At 35.1% G+C, this 19,346-nt stretch overlaps 2 protein-coding genes across 6 annotated transcripts in view; one reads left to right on the forward strand and one right to left on the reverse strand.

Annotated features, from left to right (window-relative positions):
- The window catches only part of LOC121479955 (activating transcription factor 7 interacting protein), a 110,060-nt gene extending 95,341 nt beyond the window's left edge, over positions 1-14,719 (forward strand). For all 5 annotated transcript variants that reach the window (XM_041736107.1, XM_041736106.1, XM_041736104.1 and 2 more), the window contains 5 exons: positions 817-895; positions 3,007-3,162; positions 5,087-5,269; positions 7,049-7,161; positions 10,115-14,719. In XM_041736107.1, coding sequence (XP_041592041.1) covers positions 817-895; positions 3,007-3,162; positions 5,087-5,269; positions 7,049-7,161; positions 10,115-10,534 — 951 coding nt within the window. In that variant the 3' untranslated portion in view covers positions 10,535-14,719. The remainder of the gene's footprint in view (positions 1-816; positions 896-3,006; positions 3,163-5,086; positions 5,270-7,048; positions 7,162-10,114) is intronic.
- A 693-nt stretch (positions 14,720-15,412) lies between these two features.
- The window catches only part of PLBD1 (phospholipase B domain containing 1), a 52,160-nt gene continuing 48,226 nt past the window's right edge, over positions 15,413-19,346 (reverse strand). The window contains exons 9-11 of the mRNA XM_041736109.1: positions 18,544-18,729; positions 17,822-17,928; positions 15,413-15,700 (exon numbers count right to left, since the gene is read on the reverse strand). Of these exons, the coding sequence (XP_041592043.1) occupies positions 15,518-15,700; positions 17,822-17,928; positions 18,544-18,729 (476 nt within the window). The 3' untranslated portion in view covers positions 15,413-15,517. The remainder of the gene's footprint in view (positions 15,701-17,821; positions 17,929-18,543; positions 18,730-19,346) is intronic.

Genomic DNA, 19,346 nt, shown 5'->3' on the forward strand with positions numbered 1-19,346 from the left:
GATTAGCATTTTTTACACAGCACATGTCATGCCTGGTGTTAGGCTCTTTGTATGCATATTTGGATTATTGCTCATAACAGATCCTATATGCAGAGTTTGGAAATTGAGGATATTATCTTTTAATATAAATTCACATTGCTGGTATGTGCTGGAACTAAAAGATGCCCTCAGTCTTTTTGACTCAGATTACTGGTTCCTTACATCTATATTGTACTACTTTCCTTCTTTGTTGCTGTATGTAGTTAAAATTATATTTCTAATTTTTAAAAATTAACATTTCTAATGATTTGGGACAGTAAGTTGACTTAGGTCAAATTGGATGTCAGTTAATAGCATAGCACATCATATCTTATCATACCATACCTTCTTTTGGGGGAAAAACATAGATTTAGATTATTTTATATAACTATTTATATAAGTATTTTATACAACTTAATTCAAGCTTTGAAATTGCTTTTGGTGAATTAATATTAATGTAGTGTAGGATTGGTCAACGTTTTAAGTGCGGGAAAATGAATGGTGTTTATATACTTATCAGTTAAAAGACTAAATCACTTAATAACCCTATGCAATTGACAAATTAAAAAATTTCTATAATTGTAAAAAAAATTCAAAATTACTTTCTCTATGACAGATGTATAGCTCATGAGTATTCGGGATCATTTGTCAGACAAACTCTGTGTTTTCAGGTAAAGCCATTTAGTGGTCCAGATTGATACAGGCTACTCATTATCCTTGTTGCCCCTAAGTATTATTTCATTCTTCTTTATGTCTGCCAGAGTTTCCTTTGCAAAATGCAGAAGTTTTGTTTTTCAGAGTGGAAAAGCCACAGGCAGTGATTCGGGCGGTGTCATTGATCTCACAATGGATGATGAAGAGAGTGGAGCTTCACAAGGTACTCATAAGTAATAGTACTACTACAAAGGAATGCTTTGATAACATTTTTCCCGTTTAACCGAGCAGAGTAATTGGTGAAGACAGATCTCTACAGCATTATGCTTGATGTATTTGTATCTATTTTAGAATGAGAATTTTTTATATTAGAATTAAAAAATTGAAATCTAATTTTGAATGAATATGAACAAAGCATAGAGGAAAACAGCAGTTAGGAGACTATTTAACTTATGGAGCATCCCTCTTTTTAAATCTTTTATTTCACTTGATCTTTGTAATAGCCTTGTAATGCCCATTTTAGAGTTGATAATTGATTCAGAGAGTGCAAGTCAGAGTCAGTAAAGGAGCTGGGAATCAAACCCAGGTCTTTTGACTCTAAATTAAATGTTCTTTCTGTGTGTGTTCATGTGTCTGTGTGCACCCATGCCCTTTAATGTAGGTACTTTCAAGTGTGTATACATTTAATTTTGGTTATTTGAATTAATTTTCTTTATTTAAGATTATATAAACAAAAATGAAGGTGATGTTAAAAAGCCTGCACATCCAAAATGCTCAGTATTATTCTGAGTTAATTACAATATTTATAAATTAAATTGGATAGATGTTAACTAATATTCTCAATAATTCTTCTGCAGTGTTAATAGATAGTGTGAATAAAAAGTCCCATGGTTAAATATGCTGGGGAAATGCTGAATTCAATAAAAATTATATGGGTTCCCCCCCCCCCCTTTAGTAGACTTCTCTGAACCTTTACTATGCTAATTAATAATGTAATTTCTCTAAGAATGATTCAAGATACATAAAATATTTCTCAAACTTGGCTACACAACTATTTACAGATATATGTGTGAAACTGTGGTGATAATTACATAATGTATGTGGAAAATTTAGTAAGATAAGTTACTAGGTTAATTATTACCTTAACATTAAATTTAAAAATAACCTATAGATTTAAAAACATATTTTAGAGAATAGGATCGTTAATTGGTTTTAGGGAAACAAGTAGCTATACAATTGATTATGTGACAGTAAACTCAAGTTTTTTGGTATAAATCTGATGTAAAATTGGAAGATTTATCCAATCATTTGTCCGAATTTAATTCATGCCAGTATATTATTATTAAACAGTTTAAAATCATCTGCATTGATTTTTCTTTCTTTCTTTTTTTTTTTTATAGACAAGTCCAAATATAATGAATCCCTAGAAGATAAAAATAAATACAGGTTATTTTTGAGAGGACACAGGTAGGGCTGATTCTGAATAAAAAAAGTCAAGTAAGCAAAGTTATCAGTGCCCTTACCATTCGTTTTCTAGCATCCCTGCTTTGTGGGGCCTTTTCCCATGGCCCCACCTTTGAGTATACCTTAAATTTTCTATTCCAAAGTTCATTGTTTTCCATCAGCACCCAGTTAAAGCAGCTAACGCTTTAATTTTTTTACAGTGTAGTGAAGAATTCCTTAGAATTCAGAAATCAGTGGGGATCATTTTGGATAGAAGGGCTTTTGTTATAGTCTTTATTTACATTATGCCATATAGTGGTTACCTTTTTTTAAGGGCTTCTTCTGAAATGTGAACATTTATTCCATAGGCTGTCCAACACCTTTTTTGAAATCAGACACTCTATTCTATTTTAAAGACTGGGTAGTGTAAATAAGCAACCACCTATATTATCAAACAAAAGAACCTAAACATTTGTAGAGTAATTAGAGTTCAAGATAACTCGTAAAAAACTCATCAATTTATAGATATTTGTTTAGATGGATGTCCTTGATATAGATACATACATGTATGAATATAGGAAATGAAATAATTCTGATTGATATGATATTGTATTGAGTTCAGAAATAGGATTCTTTCATAAAAAACAATGTAAAACTAGATATCTATAAATGTGAATTAGAATATGTATTAGAACTAATGGTGAATTGTTTAAGGCCATGATGTAATGTTTTAACCTGGCAGATGTGCACGATTAAAATAGAAATAAATTGTTCTCATAGTGGTAAATGTGATTGAGTGGCAAGCAAATGTAAAATTCACAAATAAAAGGAAAACCTGTATTTCTAATTTTTGTCTATCAATAATCACAATGTCTGTCTTTTAATTAATAGAACCTAAAAAGCTAAACCATACTCCTGTGTCAACCATGGGTTCTTCTCAACCTGTGTCTCGACCATTGCAACCTATCCAGCCAGCTCCACCTCTTCAGCCATCTGGGGTGCCAACAAGTGGACCATCTCAGACAACCATACATTTACTACCTACAGGTAACTTGCCGAATCATTGAATTGAAGCTTTTAGTTTTGCCGAAAATGAAATAGGACTATGGAAGTAAGTGGAAAAATTAGATTGAAAATTAAGGGATAATTCTTTTATTTTGGGACAATACAACTTTTTGAATGTAATATAGCTTAGATTTGCTGACCATCTTCAATAGCAGCACAGATACAGAGTGGTTATAAAGAAGAGAAATTATATAGGTCTCTGTCATGTGTCACTATAAGCAGCAGAAATGAATATGGTTTCTCTTAAGGGGATGAGTGGAATGATTCACTCTGATTATGACCACAAAGTAATAATTGACTGACGAAGAAATAAATCGTAAATGATTCTTAATGTGAACTAGTTTTAACTGGCCTAACCCTACCATTTGGAGATATGTACTGATATTTTGACTCACTGCCTCTCAAGAAGTTCTTAAATCCTACCTACATTTTCAAAATGTAGTATAGATCTCCTAAACTGTTGGGAAGCCAATCTAGACAATTTGTCTTTTCTTTTCCTTTTTTTTTTTCTTTTTAAGATTGAATTTATGTATTTATTTGAGAGGGAAAGTGCACGCATGCACTAGCAGAGGGACAGACGGTGGGGTGTATGGTAGAGGGGAAGGGAGAGGGATAGAATCTCAATCTGACTCTGTGTTGGATGTGGAGCCCAACATGGGGCTCACTCACACAACCCCAGAACCGAGAGTCAGACAAAACTGACTGAGCCACCCAGGTGCCCCAAGACCATTTGTCTTTTTTATAAAATAGCCCATCATTAGAGATTTATCTGCAAAGTATATATGGACTTTTCTCATTAAGGAAAACGTTGAATTCACATGGAATTGTATCTAGTGAAATCAAAGTTTAAGTCACCAATTTAGATAATTTAGAAGGAAATATCATTAAGCAAACCATGTACAGTATAAATAAGAAAATGGGTAATAAAGAGATGAAGGAGGTGTAAGGATTCCTCCTTGTATACTTTTTTTCCCTTTCTAAAGGCTCACATTGAAAGTTTGGATATGTAAAGATTAAGTAAAGATGTTAGTAAGTAAGCCATTAGTAAAGAAACCTTTTTATTTATGTCATAGTCAGTGTTTACCTCCAGATTTGTTTTATGATGAAATCTGTTTTTCCATGTGAAAGTAGATTTATTATTTTTTTATTATATATTTAATATGTGGTTACTTGTGAAATATGATGATAATTCAGAGAGTTATTAACAAGAATGTGTTAACCCCTAAAATAATTATTGTAGTTCCATGCTGCCAGTGAACATTTAGGACTTTTTTGAGAAATATATGTTAATATAATCATAATATATATGATGTTAACATCACTCAAGGCATGAATGTTCTCTAGAATATAGATTAGGAAGAATGCTGGAGTAGAGAAGGAAGAATTCTGTATTTTAATTAATGTTTTATTGTTTTGAATTAGGAGATGGTTTGAGTCACCTAAAGAAAATACCAGTTACATTAGCTAGCCAGTTTGTTGAACTGTGGGAATATAGTTATTCTTGGATTTGCCATTAGTAGAAGGCCTAGAAGACCCCAAATCCTTCTGTATTAAGAATAATTAAACATTGAGAAGTGAGGAGTGAAAATTTGCTGTTTTAAGTCACTCCCTTAAGATCATACTCTCAAGTCTTTATCTTCACAGGTTTAAGTCAAAACTAAAGAGTGGGAAGGGCATTGGACATGGTTGAAGTGTTTTTTTTTTTTTTTTTTTTTTGAAGTTTGGTTTGTAATAATAGTATTGTTAGTTTTGGTTAGCCATATCAGTCTTCTCTTTCAAGATTACAAAAGGAGACTGTTGTCTGTATTTCTCTCTTTATTGTAGTTAGATTTTGTGCAAAATTACTTACCATTAATAACTGTTTACTTAAAACTGCATTTCAATATGTTTTTCTGCTTTTTGTTAGCTCCAACCACCGTGAATGTAACACATCGTCCAGTAACTCAGGTGACCACAAGACTCCCTGTACCAAGAGCTCCTGCAAACCACCAAGTAGTTTATACAACTCTCCCAGCACCACCAGCTCAGGCTCCCCTACGAGGAACGGTTATGCAGGCTCCTGCTGTTCGGCAGGTCAATCCCCAAAATAGTAAGAGACTCTTTTCTTGTGTGTGGCCTCAAGTTACATGTAGTTCTTCAACATTTAGTGGGCTTATATTGACATTAGATTTAGCAAAAAATGCTTATAATATCTTTAAAACTATTATTAATTTTTTTCTTCCCTAAAGAGTTAACCAGAAAAATTGGACATGTGTAATATATGATTTCTGTCCCATGTATTGTCTTCAATTTAATTTTATTTATGGCCTGTATTCTCACAATGCTCTGTTTGATAGTGATCTGCACTCTTTAAGAGATACCTTGCCTAATTAAAGTACGAATGATCAATTGTGGCATAGCCCAAATGATGGCAATAATGGTTAAGCTGAGAAATAGAAGACAGGAAAATATTAAAGGAAATCTTTTGTTTCTACACACATACACGTGCATCACGTGCATGCACACTCACACACACACAATTTTATGTATATATTATATTCAGTAGTAAAATATAGTTTGTATAAAAAGCATATGAAAGTTTAAAGACAACTAACAAAATGAACCACCTATGAAATCTTCACCATTCTAAAAAATAGAGCTTTATCAGTATCCTACAAACTTACTATAGTATGTCCACCCTTAATTGTTTCCCTCTCCCTTTTCATCAGAGGTAACCACCATCTTTACTTTCTGCTTTACTGTCTGATTTTGCCACCTAAGTAAATATCACTAAAAATGTTTAGTTTTGCCAAATTTAATAGCAAAGGCAAATCTAGCTATTTAAAGAAACTGCCATTGTTAGGTGATGATTTCAAGAAGAAAATAAACTAAGCAGAGTTTCTGGTTCACAATCTGACTTAGTTTTTCTCAAGTTTATAAGAATGTTTTCTGGGAAATCAGTCAGTAAGGTCTCACCATAGTCAGGTACACACTATTGTATGGGCCAGGAACTGAATTTATGGCAGGAATATGGTCCAGGCAGTAGATGACTTTAAACTGTCTGCTTATGTTGCCCTAATATATGTCAAAATAGTTTTCTGTTCAGTGAAATGAGTATCGTTAGTTGTTCAGCACGGCATGGAGAGAAAGTGAGGAGCCTCATTAACACAAACCAAGGATAACTTATAGTCAAGATTTCTGTTCTAGTTGAAAGGATGAGACAGCAGAGATATTTTTGAGGACGACTTCAGTTTGTCTGCCTTTAGAGTTATACTGCTCTGTTCTGTTCTGTTTGCCTTCTACATATGGTATACCACTGTGTTCTGTTGTAGGATTTTTGCTTAGAGTTCTTTTGATAGGGATTCCATTTATTTCTCTCCAGGGCTGGATCTCCTGTTTCTTGTATCTCATATTTTCCTCTTTATTGATTTTCTGTCTCATAGTTGGTGGCACACATCCTCCAAGGGCTTCTTGGAAAGGGTTCATGGAAATAAGATTTTTTTTTTATTGCTTGCATTTTGGTTGCATGCATACAGGAAAATTTCTTTTTTCTCAGGCTCAATTATTTGGTTGAGTGTAGTCTTCCAGGTTAGAAATGGTTTTCCTTCCGAATTTTAAAAACATCACTTTGTTGGCTTCAAGTGTTTAATCGGTGTTCTACCAAATTTACAATAGAAATCTAGGGGATTTTGTTTGTGTTTTTTTAAGAGGGGGAAAGAGATGGGGGGGTGCAGAGGAAGAGAGGGACACTTAAGCATCGAGATGTAGGGCTTGATCTCTCAACCCTGAGACCATGACATGAGCCGAAATCAAGAGTCAGATGCTTAACTGACTGAACCACCCAGGTGTCCCTAGAATTCTAGTTTTATGCCTTAACTTTCTTTTGTAGGTGTCACAGTTCGAGTGCCTCAAACAACTACATATGTTGTAAATAATGGACTAGCCCTGGGATCAACAGGACCTCAGCTCACAGTGCATCACCGACCACCACAAGTGCATACTGTAAGTATTGTTTGGATTTCCAAAATTCTCAGCTGTAGGGCTGTCAAATATTATTATAGTTAGCATTTATCCTTCAAGCTGGTTGTATCAAGAGGAAAAGACACGTCTTCTGTTTTTCTGACAGAAGTTTATTCAGGAGAATATATCTTAACTGTTATAAACATCCTTGATGACCATCATCCCTAAGAACATGTTTGTGGGTGGTATACAGTGTTCAAGAAGAGTCCACAGCTGGGGCATGTAAAGTGAAATAGACCATTTTTAATTTGTGGTTACATTAAAAAGATGTGTTTTTTGAGTATTAAAAAGAGCATTTTAAGAAGTATTTTTTTATGTTCTAGCTTTACTCTTTTCCTCAAAGCCTTATATAGCAGTTCTAATTGGTGCATTGCCATCACTTTATTTTTTTTTAATAATCCACTGGCATTGGGAATTCATTTGTTAAGAGATAACAGAGAGGATCAAAGATTTCCCCTTAGATTTAGGCTCCAAAACAATGTCCCAGTATTCTGTGACATGATTTTAACAGTGTTTCCATGTATATGGAAATACTGGCTTTTTGAGAAGGGAGGAATTGAAATTTCATATCACTTTTCGTCAAGCAAAATGTCCCCCTTTTAAAGTATGCATGATAATTGCTAGCATTTCTTGAGCACTTATTGTGTGCCAGGCGCTGTTAATACTTGGTTCTCACTCAGGAATCCTTTAGGACTCTTGCTTTCCTTTTTTATTCTTTATTATAGATATAGCAGCTGATGCACAGAGAGGTTGAGTAACCAGCCCAAGATCATATCTCATAAAAACCCATACATTCCACCTTTCTAGTCTATCCTCTTAACAGCTGTTATTTTTATTACTCCACTACAATGAAAAAAATTAATGTTACTGGAGCATTAATTGTATACCAGGCACTCTATCAAGTACATGTGTTATTTAATTTAATTCTTACAACCCTATGAGGATTATTCTCCTTTTGATAGAAAAAAGATACTGTGTCACGGAGACGTTAAGTGGTTACTCAGGTTACTCACTGTCATTACCCAAGCTAATATCAAAGCCATTTTAACTTAGGTGGTCTGATCCCAGCATCCTTAGTGTTTTTATTGTTTCAAAACTGACCCTGTTAGAATATGTGGTGAATGTGCCATTACTGTTGTTTGCAGCTACAGATAATTTCTTTCATTCCCTATTCTTTAAAAAAATATAGAGTAAAAATCTCTAATACCATAGTTTTACAAATTTGATGACCTATCGAGCTTTATTTTAAAAACCAGAGCCCATGTGTATTGTCTTAGAAGAAACTATGTATCTCAGGAGGAACATTTTAAAAATTTTAATTGATTTAAAACATGTTTTTAATAAGAATTTCAAAATCTATAAAAAATAGAAAGTATGCAATCATGATTCCCACTTACCTATCACTAATCTTCCAGCACTTAATCAGTATATGGCTAATCTTTTTCATATCTAATGCCACCCACTTATTCTGACAACCCATGTATACATAAGGTTATTTTATTTTTTTTTTTTAAAGATTTTATTTATTTATTCATGAGACACACACACACACACACACACACACACACACACACACACACAGAGGCAGAGATATAGGCAGAGGGAGAAGCAGGCTCCATGCAGGGAGCCCGACATGGGACTCGATCCCGGGACTCCAGGATCATGCCCTGAGCCGAAGGCAGGCGCTACACTGCTGAGCCACCCAGGGATCCCCTACATAGGGTTATTTTAAAGGAGATCCCTATTATTTTATTTGTAAAATCTGAATAAAAGCCTCCATTGCAATGGCAAAAATGAAAAAACAAAAGTTTTTCCAGATACATATTTATGATTTTTTTCTATACACATTACTGCTACTAAGTTTTGACAAGGCATGGAGATTAAAATGATATCATGAGACCTTTACAGAGTTCATTATTTAGTGTATGTAAATTATCCTTTTTAGGAAATGCATATTTAAAACATAGTTTTTGTTAAATGAATTTTAGTTAAGGAAATCTTATTTATTTAATGACTTTTCAGTCTGAAGTCAGTGAGCAAATGGTATCTTTCACTTGGAAAAAAAACGTCAGTCATATCCCTTTTTCCTGGCTCACACGTGAATTTTTTTTTTTTAATTATCACTATAATCATTATTAAAACCTAGATATAATAATAGTCCAGTGTTAGAAACAAGTCAGTTTTAATTCATACACTTATTCATGCTTTTTCATCATATGGCCTTAACCTACCTTTCCAAATTTCTTATTCATATGTCCTATGTCTAAGTAATTGTAAATGCTTGATTTTGCCCATAAATCCCCTTACTTTCTTATACCCATGCCCTTATTCATGCTTCACCTATTGACAGAAAGGTACACACTATTTCTCTATTTCTAAATCTCACCTTTCGTAGTCTAAATGCCACAATTTTTGTGCAGACTGACCAAGAACATAATATACATTCAGTATTAAGTGTGCTTATTTATGATATGCTTCTGTCCTTAGGTGGGAAAAATGGCTTAAAAATGAAAGTAGAGTTGAATACTCAAATTAAATACATATAGGAGACTGCCACACATGATATTTAAAAATGTTACATTATTCTAAAATGAGAATCTGTGGCATAAATAATTAATTAATTATTAGAAATAGATGATTCTTTTAGTTTCTATCAAAATTATGTTCCATCAGCAAAGGCTTTTATTTCCTGAGGAAAGCTCAATATTTTGGAAGTCCAAAGTCTATAGGAATAACTTCAGCACTGTTATTTATGGCACGATTGATCACAAATCAAATAGGACTAGCCAAATGTGGTATAGTATTTGGTATTTCTTGGTATTCTTGATGTAAAATGATCTCTCTCTAAATGATCTCTTAGATGTTTTAGTTCTAGCATTCAGAAATAATCTTCTCTGTGATCATTATTAAATCAACATGACTCTTGTTTTGTTAGGAGCCCCCACGCCCTGTGCACCCAGCCCCCTTACCAGAAGCCCCACAGCCACAGCGTCTGCCCCCAGAAGCTGCCAGCACATCTCTGCCTCAGAAGCCACACTTGAAGTTAGCACGAGTTCAGAGTCAAAATGGCATTGTACTATCATGGAGTGTCCTGGAGGTAGATCGAAGCTGTGCCACTGTTGACAGCTACCATCTCTATGCTTACCATGAGGAACCCAGTGCCACTGTGCCCTCACAGTGGAAAAAGATTGGAGAAGTAAAGGCACTTCCCTTGCCCATGGCATGCACTCTCACCCAGTTTGTATCTGGCAGCAAATACTACTTTGCAGTACGAGCCAAGGATATTTATGGACGTTTTGGACCTTTCTGTGATCCTCAGTCAACAGATGTGATCTCTTCTTCCCAGAGCAGTTAAACCTTGGAGCCTTTATCTCTTCCTCTTTCCAAGTTCCACTTTTTGGTCTTGTTTTAATCTTGTGCATGATATTCATTGTAAAATCCACATTGTGCAAGATTTCTTCGACAGATGTGTATATACACTACATTTGTTTATAATCAGAAGTAAAATAAACAGCCCATAAAGCAAGAGTCTTTTCCTGGACAATTGAAACTTCAAGGTTTTGAAATGTAAATGTGCACCTTGCTTTAGTTTTAAGGCTGGGGAATATGTGTGGGTGTTTATGTATGTTTTTTCCCTATTTATATGTTTACTGCAGTGGAATCTCCCATTTCCATTCTCAAATTTACCTCTCTTCAAGGTATAAAGTAAGTAGATCAAGGGATCCGAGGTATGGTATGTAACTGGCATGATTCTGCTTCTAAGGGATCTGTAGGTTCATAGTTAAATGATTTAAGCTGAGTCTAAACAAAACCCAAAGAAAGAAATAAAAAGCAAAATGGTTAAATAGTTGAAAATAGGTTAATTTGAACACAGGAAAGGATCTATTAATCTTTTTTTTTTTTTTTTTTTTTCATTGTTAATTAGGTGAAAAAGATTTGCATTGGCCCCTCTTTACTAATCTGGCTCTTACATTTATTTTGTGCCTTAAAGATTAACTGCAAAAATAAACGTGACCATTTGTCCATTGTTTGATCTTCTCTTTCAGCCTTTCGCCCTTCATTCCTCCTTCTTCTCCACTAAATATAGAATGTTCCCCTCAAGTCAATTTTAAACCAAGGCTTTTAGATATATTCTTATCGATGGCATCACTACATTGAACTCCCAAAAATTTGACATACTCTTCTCTAAGAACGTAAGTGCTTTTGTCTGTGGTCACTGTTTAAATTAACTGTGTAAAATGGACCAAGAGAAGAAAGACCATATTGTCTAAGAAAATTGTCCTTCAAACATATTTTAAGACTTACGTTGCATATTGTGTTAGAGATTATGAAAGCAGTGCTAGTTCTTTTATTACCCTAAGCATAGTATCCTGTCATAGGTAGTAAATAATAAAATTCAGAAAATATAGTAAGCTAAAATATCAAGGGGGAAAGCTTTATTTCCTTATTAATCTCATATCATTTTTTCTGTTTTAACCTTTTAACTTTGTTTTGATGGTGCCAAGTTTTGTCTGATTTACCCTCTGTCAACTTTGGACAGAATTTAAAGTATATCCTTTGGGGTTATCTTATGTAACATTAGATACAACTTTCTCTGCATCTCTGGTCCTCTTCAGAGTTGATCAAATTCCATTTCAGTCATGGAGTATGAGTGCCAGCTTTACTGGTATCAGATAGGTATTCAAGTGTAGGTAGTTTAGGGCAGGAGACATGGGGTGAGTTTGGGGACGAAGAGTATGGTTGGGACTAGTTTGAAAGAAATTCATGGAGTTTGTGAAACAATTTTTCAAGTCATCTTCCCTTACCATATTTGAATCCGTATCTCCACTTTCTCAAAGTGAATTCATTTTTAATTTTTCTTAGAATTATAGGAGGGAGCTATCCCTTCTATTAATGCTGCTTTGTTTGCAACTTTGATAGCTTGTAATGGGAAGCATTCTAGTTGTAAAGAAACTCTCATTAGAGACTTCACTGGCCAGTGTACTGCCACATTAGGTGTGAAGTTTGATGCAGAAGAAAGCCTACAGATTGCCAAAATGTAAGTGCTCTAAAACCTTCCTTTCACTTTCAGAAAATGAGACAATGAGAAGTAAAGTTTTCACGAATCAAATTTGCCAACCAGCTATGTAGATGTTACTCATTCTAGGACTAATGATGATAAAAGAAGTTGTCGATGTCATGCCAATGAAAATTGTAAAAGGGAGAAAATTGATGATCTTCTAGATGTGTATGAACACCTATCTGTATCTGCATGTGTATATGTTTTTACCTGCAGTGGTTGCATTGTTGATTATGTGTTCAAGATCATTCCTGTCTACAGAATGGAAAACCCATGTTCAAAATTGTTCTTTATTGGCCGGTTTTATGGTCCTGTGATGACAATTTGCTTACCTAGCCTAGAAAAGCTTCTCTTGGTGAATATTTTTATTTATATTCACTAATCTTTTTTTTTTTAAAGCTTTCATAGCATTATATAATCAGGTAAAGAAAGCCCAGTAGAATGAAAATATTATTTTAGCCTATATTGTATATCTTCTGTCAAAGAAAAATATAATAAATTCTCAAATAGTAACCCTAAAAATACATTTACTACAGCAAAATTAAACTTTTTATTCCAGATGGTGGAAGGAAGGTACAAAGAGAGACTGTAATTATTTGAGGAAAGCGTATATTATGAGATACTTTCCTCAAATTAGCATGCCAAGGGATTTATAGGCAACAGCTGTATTGAATTTACTGAAAAGTGCTAGGCTAGAACTATAGGCTTTTATTTTGGGCAGGTTTTAATGTTGATAAGCTCTGACTTTCGGTTTGTTTTGTTTCTTTTGGGAGAGAGAATGGAGGATTCAACTAGAAATAGCTACTGATTACAGACTATATTGTAGCAGTTCACACTCCATGGTACTTTTTCACAAAGTATTACAAATAAGTTTGATTATCCCATTTTGGGAATGCAAGTTTGCCACAGTTTTAGCCTGACAGTACTTGTGTAAGTATTGCCTTATTGGAAATCCTGACAACTTCTCATATTTTGACCTGAAATATAGGATGTTCATATGGCATTTGAAGGTAATGGTGATGTTTGTTACTCTCTGTTTTGCACTTTGTCAGTAATTTTCACCCTGTTTTAAGTGTGAGTAAGCCTCTTTTTAAAATTATGTTCTTGCCAGTAAATTTATAAATTACAAAGACAACATCTGTTGTTAACTTTATGAGGTAATTATATCCCTATTTCTCTAGACTCACTTTGAAATATGCAGAATATTGTGTGTACTGTTTAATACAATAGATGCTCATGAGAGAAGGGAAGAGTACAGCTTTCTTCCCTGAGAAGTGAATATTTATTGGGATGCCATTTGCCTCATAGAGAGTGTTCCCCACTCGTCCCACCCCCATTGCTAGATAAAAGATTTAATTGGGAAACATGACCTAAAGGAAGGAGCTTAGAATTTTTGGTACATCTGTCTGCAAAATTCCTTACGCAGGCTGCACTGTACAGTTCTCTCACTGTATTGAGCAAGTGTTAACTTAGTTTTTGTCGTTTGCTCTTTTGCTTACATTTTCCAAATTATTTATGCAGCAAGGTGAATGTTAATATTGCATGATAGGCATTTATCTTGTTCCAAGAATTTTCCAGTACTGTACAAGATTAACAAAATAATACCTGTGGTATCCTCTTCTCTCTCTTTGATACACTGTGATTTTAGCACATTGGAGTACTGAAAAGACCTTCCAAGTGTTCTCCCCAGCTTTCCTCCTTGGGCTATTTCAGTGTAGTATGATTTGTTATTTTAATTTCGTCATTGACTAGACATTGGCCTGTTTTATAAAATTTCCAGAAAAGCCATGCCCCAGTATTGTACTATTGGAAATAATTATCTAAGAACAATGTAGGATTCTGCATTCCTTACTCTTTACTGAGTGATGACCCTCTCCCACTTCTTAAAAGTTTTGGACAAACAAAAAGAATGAGGTGTTTTTGTTAGTGTGACAGACTTAGATCTAATTCCTAAAACGCATTCCCCTTGGACCATCCAATGGGGAGGAACACATGTTTTGTCTTCTCTTCTTCAAATAGTTTTATCATGCTACATAAGTTTATTTTTATTTGTAGAATCAGCTAAGTACCCATCATTTATATTTAAATGCTAGGGGTTTTTGTTTTTTTTTTTTTAGTTTTGTTTGTAAATAAGGTAACTGGGCAATCAAACACCTTTTGGGGATCCTGGCTTTATTATTTTCTCAGCCATTTCAAAATTAAATATAAAAATAAATCCTTTGTAGTAAACTTGCATCCTGATTTTTCTTTATTGCAGTTGAAAATGTAAATAATAAGACAATGTAAGACCTTCCTAATGTCTAATATAAACTGGGCTATATCAAGTTGCCCAATTTTTATTAGGTTTTTGAAGGTTTTTGTGTTTTTTTTTTTCTTTTTTAAATGTACAGTAGAGTGGTGTCTGTATAAGTGTTAACTGTAGTGGGATTTTGTCCAGCAAGCCTGAAATTTATACTTTGAAATAAACTACTGGGTTTTTAACATTCTGAGTATTTGGATTCATTCTAGTTATTCTCAGCTCTTGTGTTGCTTTTGGAACGTCTCTCACCTTGTTAAGAATCACCCATCATACTGTATAATATGGTTTATTTAACCATATTAAGTAGTTAATATGGCTAACGAGCCCTCAAACCACATACAGTTCTCTAGCTTTGGAAGAGAAGTTGTTAGGTAGAGGTGCTCCCAGATTAGATATGCTGCCTTTAACTAATGGGAAACCTAAGGTTTTATTGTGCCGAGTCTGCACAGTTAATGACCAGAAGAATCACTAACTGTATTTCTGTTAGAAGTTCCTTTGAAAAAGAAGCTCCGACATTCCCCAGGGCTTTGTCATTACACATATTCAGCCAAAGGAAGGAGAAAAAGCGTTGGAAGAGTACAAGTTCTTAGGGGCCAGGCCTGGAAGTGACACTAATCTCAGAGTCCTTTGGCAAGAACCCTATCATGGCACAACCATCTAGGAAAACCTGGGAGATGTGGGCTATATGGCCAGGCACGAAAGGAGAATGTGGATCTGGAAGAGCAGTTTCTGCCATACTCTCTTGTACACACCCTTGTATTCTAAAGCCAGGTATTGTTTTTTGTCTTCTAGAATGTATCTTCCAGAGAGTGTCACCCTATGTAGTGAATGTTTGTTGTAAAAAACTATAAAATCAGAAAATGAAAGTGACAGACTGAATTTAATATATTTTATTAAGATTAATTCTGAATGGAAAAACATAGCTAAAATAGCGCCTTTGGAATCTTCTCTGCAACCTTCTATTCCCTCAACTCCCTCCTTCATTTTCTGTCGCGTTTCAAAATTGGTTTCATGGTCATAAAATCAAAGTTGTAGATCTCTGGCATGCCCTTGTGGAGAGTTTTGTTGAAACGGTTCCAGTGAAAAACAGGAAGTCCACCTTGTGTGGTGGGACCACTAATGGCATAGGCTGTGTACTCCAATGCGAGGTAGATATCTGCCACCTGGGAAGAGAGAGGAGAGGGACGTTTTAGAAAGCCATTTGGAAAAAACTAAATTCCTGTTTTTCCTTCTGGGTTTGTTTTTTGTTTTTTGTTTTTTGTTTTTTTTTGTCCTGCTCTTTTTCCAAAGTCACAGTATTAGTCCTCTTTTAAAATAAAATCTTTCAAGCTTCCACAACATGCTCTTCCATAGCCATTTAGCATTCACATGTGAATTGAATAGAAGTGCATTAATGTAGCCAAAAGGGTGAGGTCTGGAGTCAGAATGCTCACATGCAGAATTCTAGCTTCAAAACTTGTTTAAAAAATAACCCCTCTGACTCCATGTTCTCATTTCTAAAAGGGCTTTAATAACCCTACTTCATAGAAGAGTTGTCATGAGGATTAATGAGAGCAAATACTTGGAGCAGCATCTAGAATATATTCTTCAGTAAAAGTTGTTATTATCAAGGTAGTAACAGAATTTTAAAGTAGAAGGAACTCAGTATCCAAAAACGAGGTCCATGGTTCTCCAAAGCACCTAAATCCTGGAGAGCAGCAGATCTTAGCCTTAGACGAACAAAGAAAGTGTCTCATGACTTCTGATTTTCCACATATTCAAAATGGCTCAAGGAAAATGAAAATAAATTAAGTATATCCTTCAACAGAGACTCTTCTGATGAAAAATTGGCAGACTCCTCTCTCCAGAAGAAAGTAAAATGGCAGGGGGAAGGTTTGCTTGGGTTCTCTCAGGCAAGACAGCAGAGGTAATTCTCTGTGTATTTGGGAATGGCTATAACACTTCTTGCATACTTCACTGAATGTTTGCAAATCCTATTAAAAAGAAACACGCAGGATCCCTGGGTGGCGCAGCGGTTTGGCGCCTGCCTTTGGCCCAGGGCGCGATCCTGGAGACCGGGATTGAATCCCACGTCAGGCTCCCGGTGCACGGAGCCTGCTTCTCCCTCTGCCTATGTCTCCGCCTCTCTCTCTCTCTCTCTCTCTCTGTATGACTACATAAATAAATAATAAAAAAAAAAATTAAAAAAAAATAAAAAGAAACACGCACTCATTGGGGTTTCATGTGTACCAAGCTGTCTACATCCACTATTTTTTTTTTTAATACAGTATATTGGGTGGGAGTCTGTAAAGCTAGCACTTTGTTCTCTTCCTATAGCTAAAAAGTAACTTGAGTAGGGACTAGATTACTTTAAAGCATCTTCTGTTTAGGCATTAGGCTGATAGAAAAAATGATGGGTAGGAGGACCAGCATTCTTAACAGTTAATTCCACTTCTAACATTTCTTCTAGAATTTAGACTGGAAGTGCAAACAGAAAGACATGCCCAACCAGGAATGCAAAAAGAACATGGTAGAATGATTCTTTTACACCAACCACGTGGCTTATAACCTTGGACACCCCAAATCAGTAGTGTGCAGGAAAGTTTTTAACGACCAGCTCTCTGAGGAAAAAGACCTTGACTTGAAGTGCTTGCTGATTTCCATTGTGTAAATACTCAATCCCCCATGGCTGATTTCAGGCTGTCATTGATGTCAACTGATTTTAACAGTTGGTTCTCACAAGCCCTTATGAGCTGACTTCAGCCCACCACTGCAAATAAATAATACCTATTTATTACCTGTATTATGAGATACATTACAGCACTTAATTCTTATATGGTGAAAACCCTTTAGTGCTTGTCCAATAAACTTGTTCTTTCAGCTAAATTCAATTCCTGTTTAATGGGAAATCAAACCGCTCCCAATAATAGGTTCTTAATTGATAACTTAAGACAACATTATCATCATCATCATCATCATGGTGTACATTTACAAATAAGTATTCTAAACATCGATATTAAATATTTATTCTTCACAACAATCCTATAAGGCAAGTACTGTTATGTCCATCTTACAGATAAGGAAACAAACATCACAAGATTATGGAATTTACTATTAAGTGGCAGAGCAGGGCGTTGAAGTTAGGCAGTGGGACCTACCACCAGAATCTACAAAAGCTGGTTCCTGAATTGAATTTATGGTCAGAGACAATATTGTACTTTATGCCACGAAAAGCTCTCAGCTTTGCCTCTGAATGGGTCTACGTGCAGGTGAAAATTAAATTCAAAAGCCAATTTGCATGTTACCTTCGTGTCATAGCAACCTCCAGGACTTGGGTTAAGTGAGTTCAGGTCTTCACGGCAGCAGATGGTATTACAGGGATCGCCCTTAGTGTAAGGATCCTTCTTATAATCTAGGAAGAAACAGTAATGGGGAAGAGGGTGAGTACGGGCTGTTCTGAGATATACCTGCCCACAGTAAGCTTTTTGGACCTCTTGGAGTCTAGATAATCAGAGTCCACCCCAGCAGCCTCACTGACCCAGCTGCTCTCAAGAACTTCGCACACTGAGGAGTTGGATGAAGAAAGATAATAAAGGATAAATGTGCATCACTGTTTTTCAACAGATAAGTACAAATTTGATACTGTTCATAATTTATGAAGTATTTAGGAATAATTTTTGTTTTATTAGCTGCTTTTGTCCTTGGAAGAAATCCTGTGTTAGGGTTGAGGAGGAGTGGTAAAAAGAAAGTACTCTGGGTTATTATTTCTTCTGTGTTTTACATTTTTTTTTTCCAGTTAAACCTGTAGAATCTTCCCTGTCATTTTATAAAAGAAGACAAAATTCTATCTGTTGAGTATAAAATATTTCTAGTATTGATTGAATACTAAATATTTAATTCAGTAACTTCTTATAATTCCTTCTAGTACAGAGATGGATTCTTTACTTGGGGAAACTTACATAGATTCTTTATCCATGGGGAAGAAAAGGAGTTTTGAAGAATGATTCTTGAGAAATGTGCTACGTACTGTTGTATCGCATGATATATTTCATGGATGCCATATCAATCACTTTCCCTTGGTCACGCCGGAAGATTTTGGCTCGTGAAGCCATATCATAGGAATACTCCAAACCCAGCTTCTGAACTAGCATTGGATAGCCACTCCAGCTGTAGATTTTTTCATGGAAAGGAATGTTGTAGGAGGGCCAATATCCTGATATGGGATGGGAAGGAAGGGTGACATTGACAGGGAGATGGAAAAGAGAGACGGAATGAAAGAAATGTTATTCATGATAGTTTCTTTTGAAAATTGGCACAATGTGATTGCAAAATGATATTATTGAAGGAAATAAAGCTTTGAACACTGGCCTGACTGAGAGGGGCACTTGACAGGATGAGCACTGGGTGTTATTCTGTATGTTGGCAAATTGAACACCAATAAAAAATAAGTTTATTATTAAAAAAAAATTCTAGAAACAGAAAAAAATAAACACTGGCCTGCAAACTGATCCTTTTAAATTTACAGAATCAGTATATCTCTAGATTATTCCATTGGGGAAAAAAGAGCATCAGACTTCTTTGGTTTTCACCCAAAATTCTTAAAACAATCTATTAAGCAGAAAATAACCTTATTATCTGTACAGCAAAATGAAGCATAACACAGAGTAGTCTGTGGAGCTGGTTTAAGTGAACTTAGTTATTGAAATGCCAAAAGATAGTTTCACAATGTGGCCCTAACAGGGAATGGACCAGGTGCTAATCATGGGATAGCAGAAGAACACAATACCTAACGTTCAGAAAACCTGAATTCTGGGCTCAGGGCTGAATCAT

This window comes from Vulpes lagopus, chromosome 21, assembly GCF_018345385.1.
Source record: "Vulpes lagopus strain Blue_001 chromosome 21, ASM1834538v1, whole genome shotgun sequence".
NCBI lineage: Eukaryota > Metazoa > Chordata > Mammalia > Carnivora > Canidae > Vulpes > Vulpes lagopus.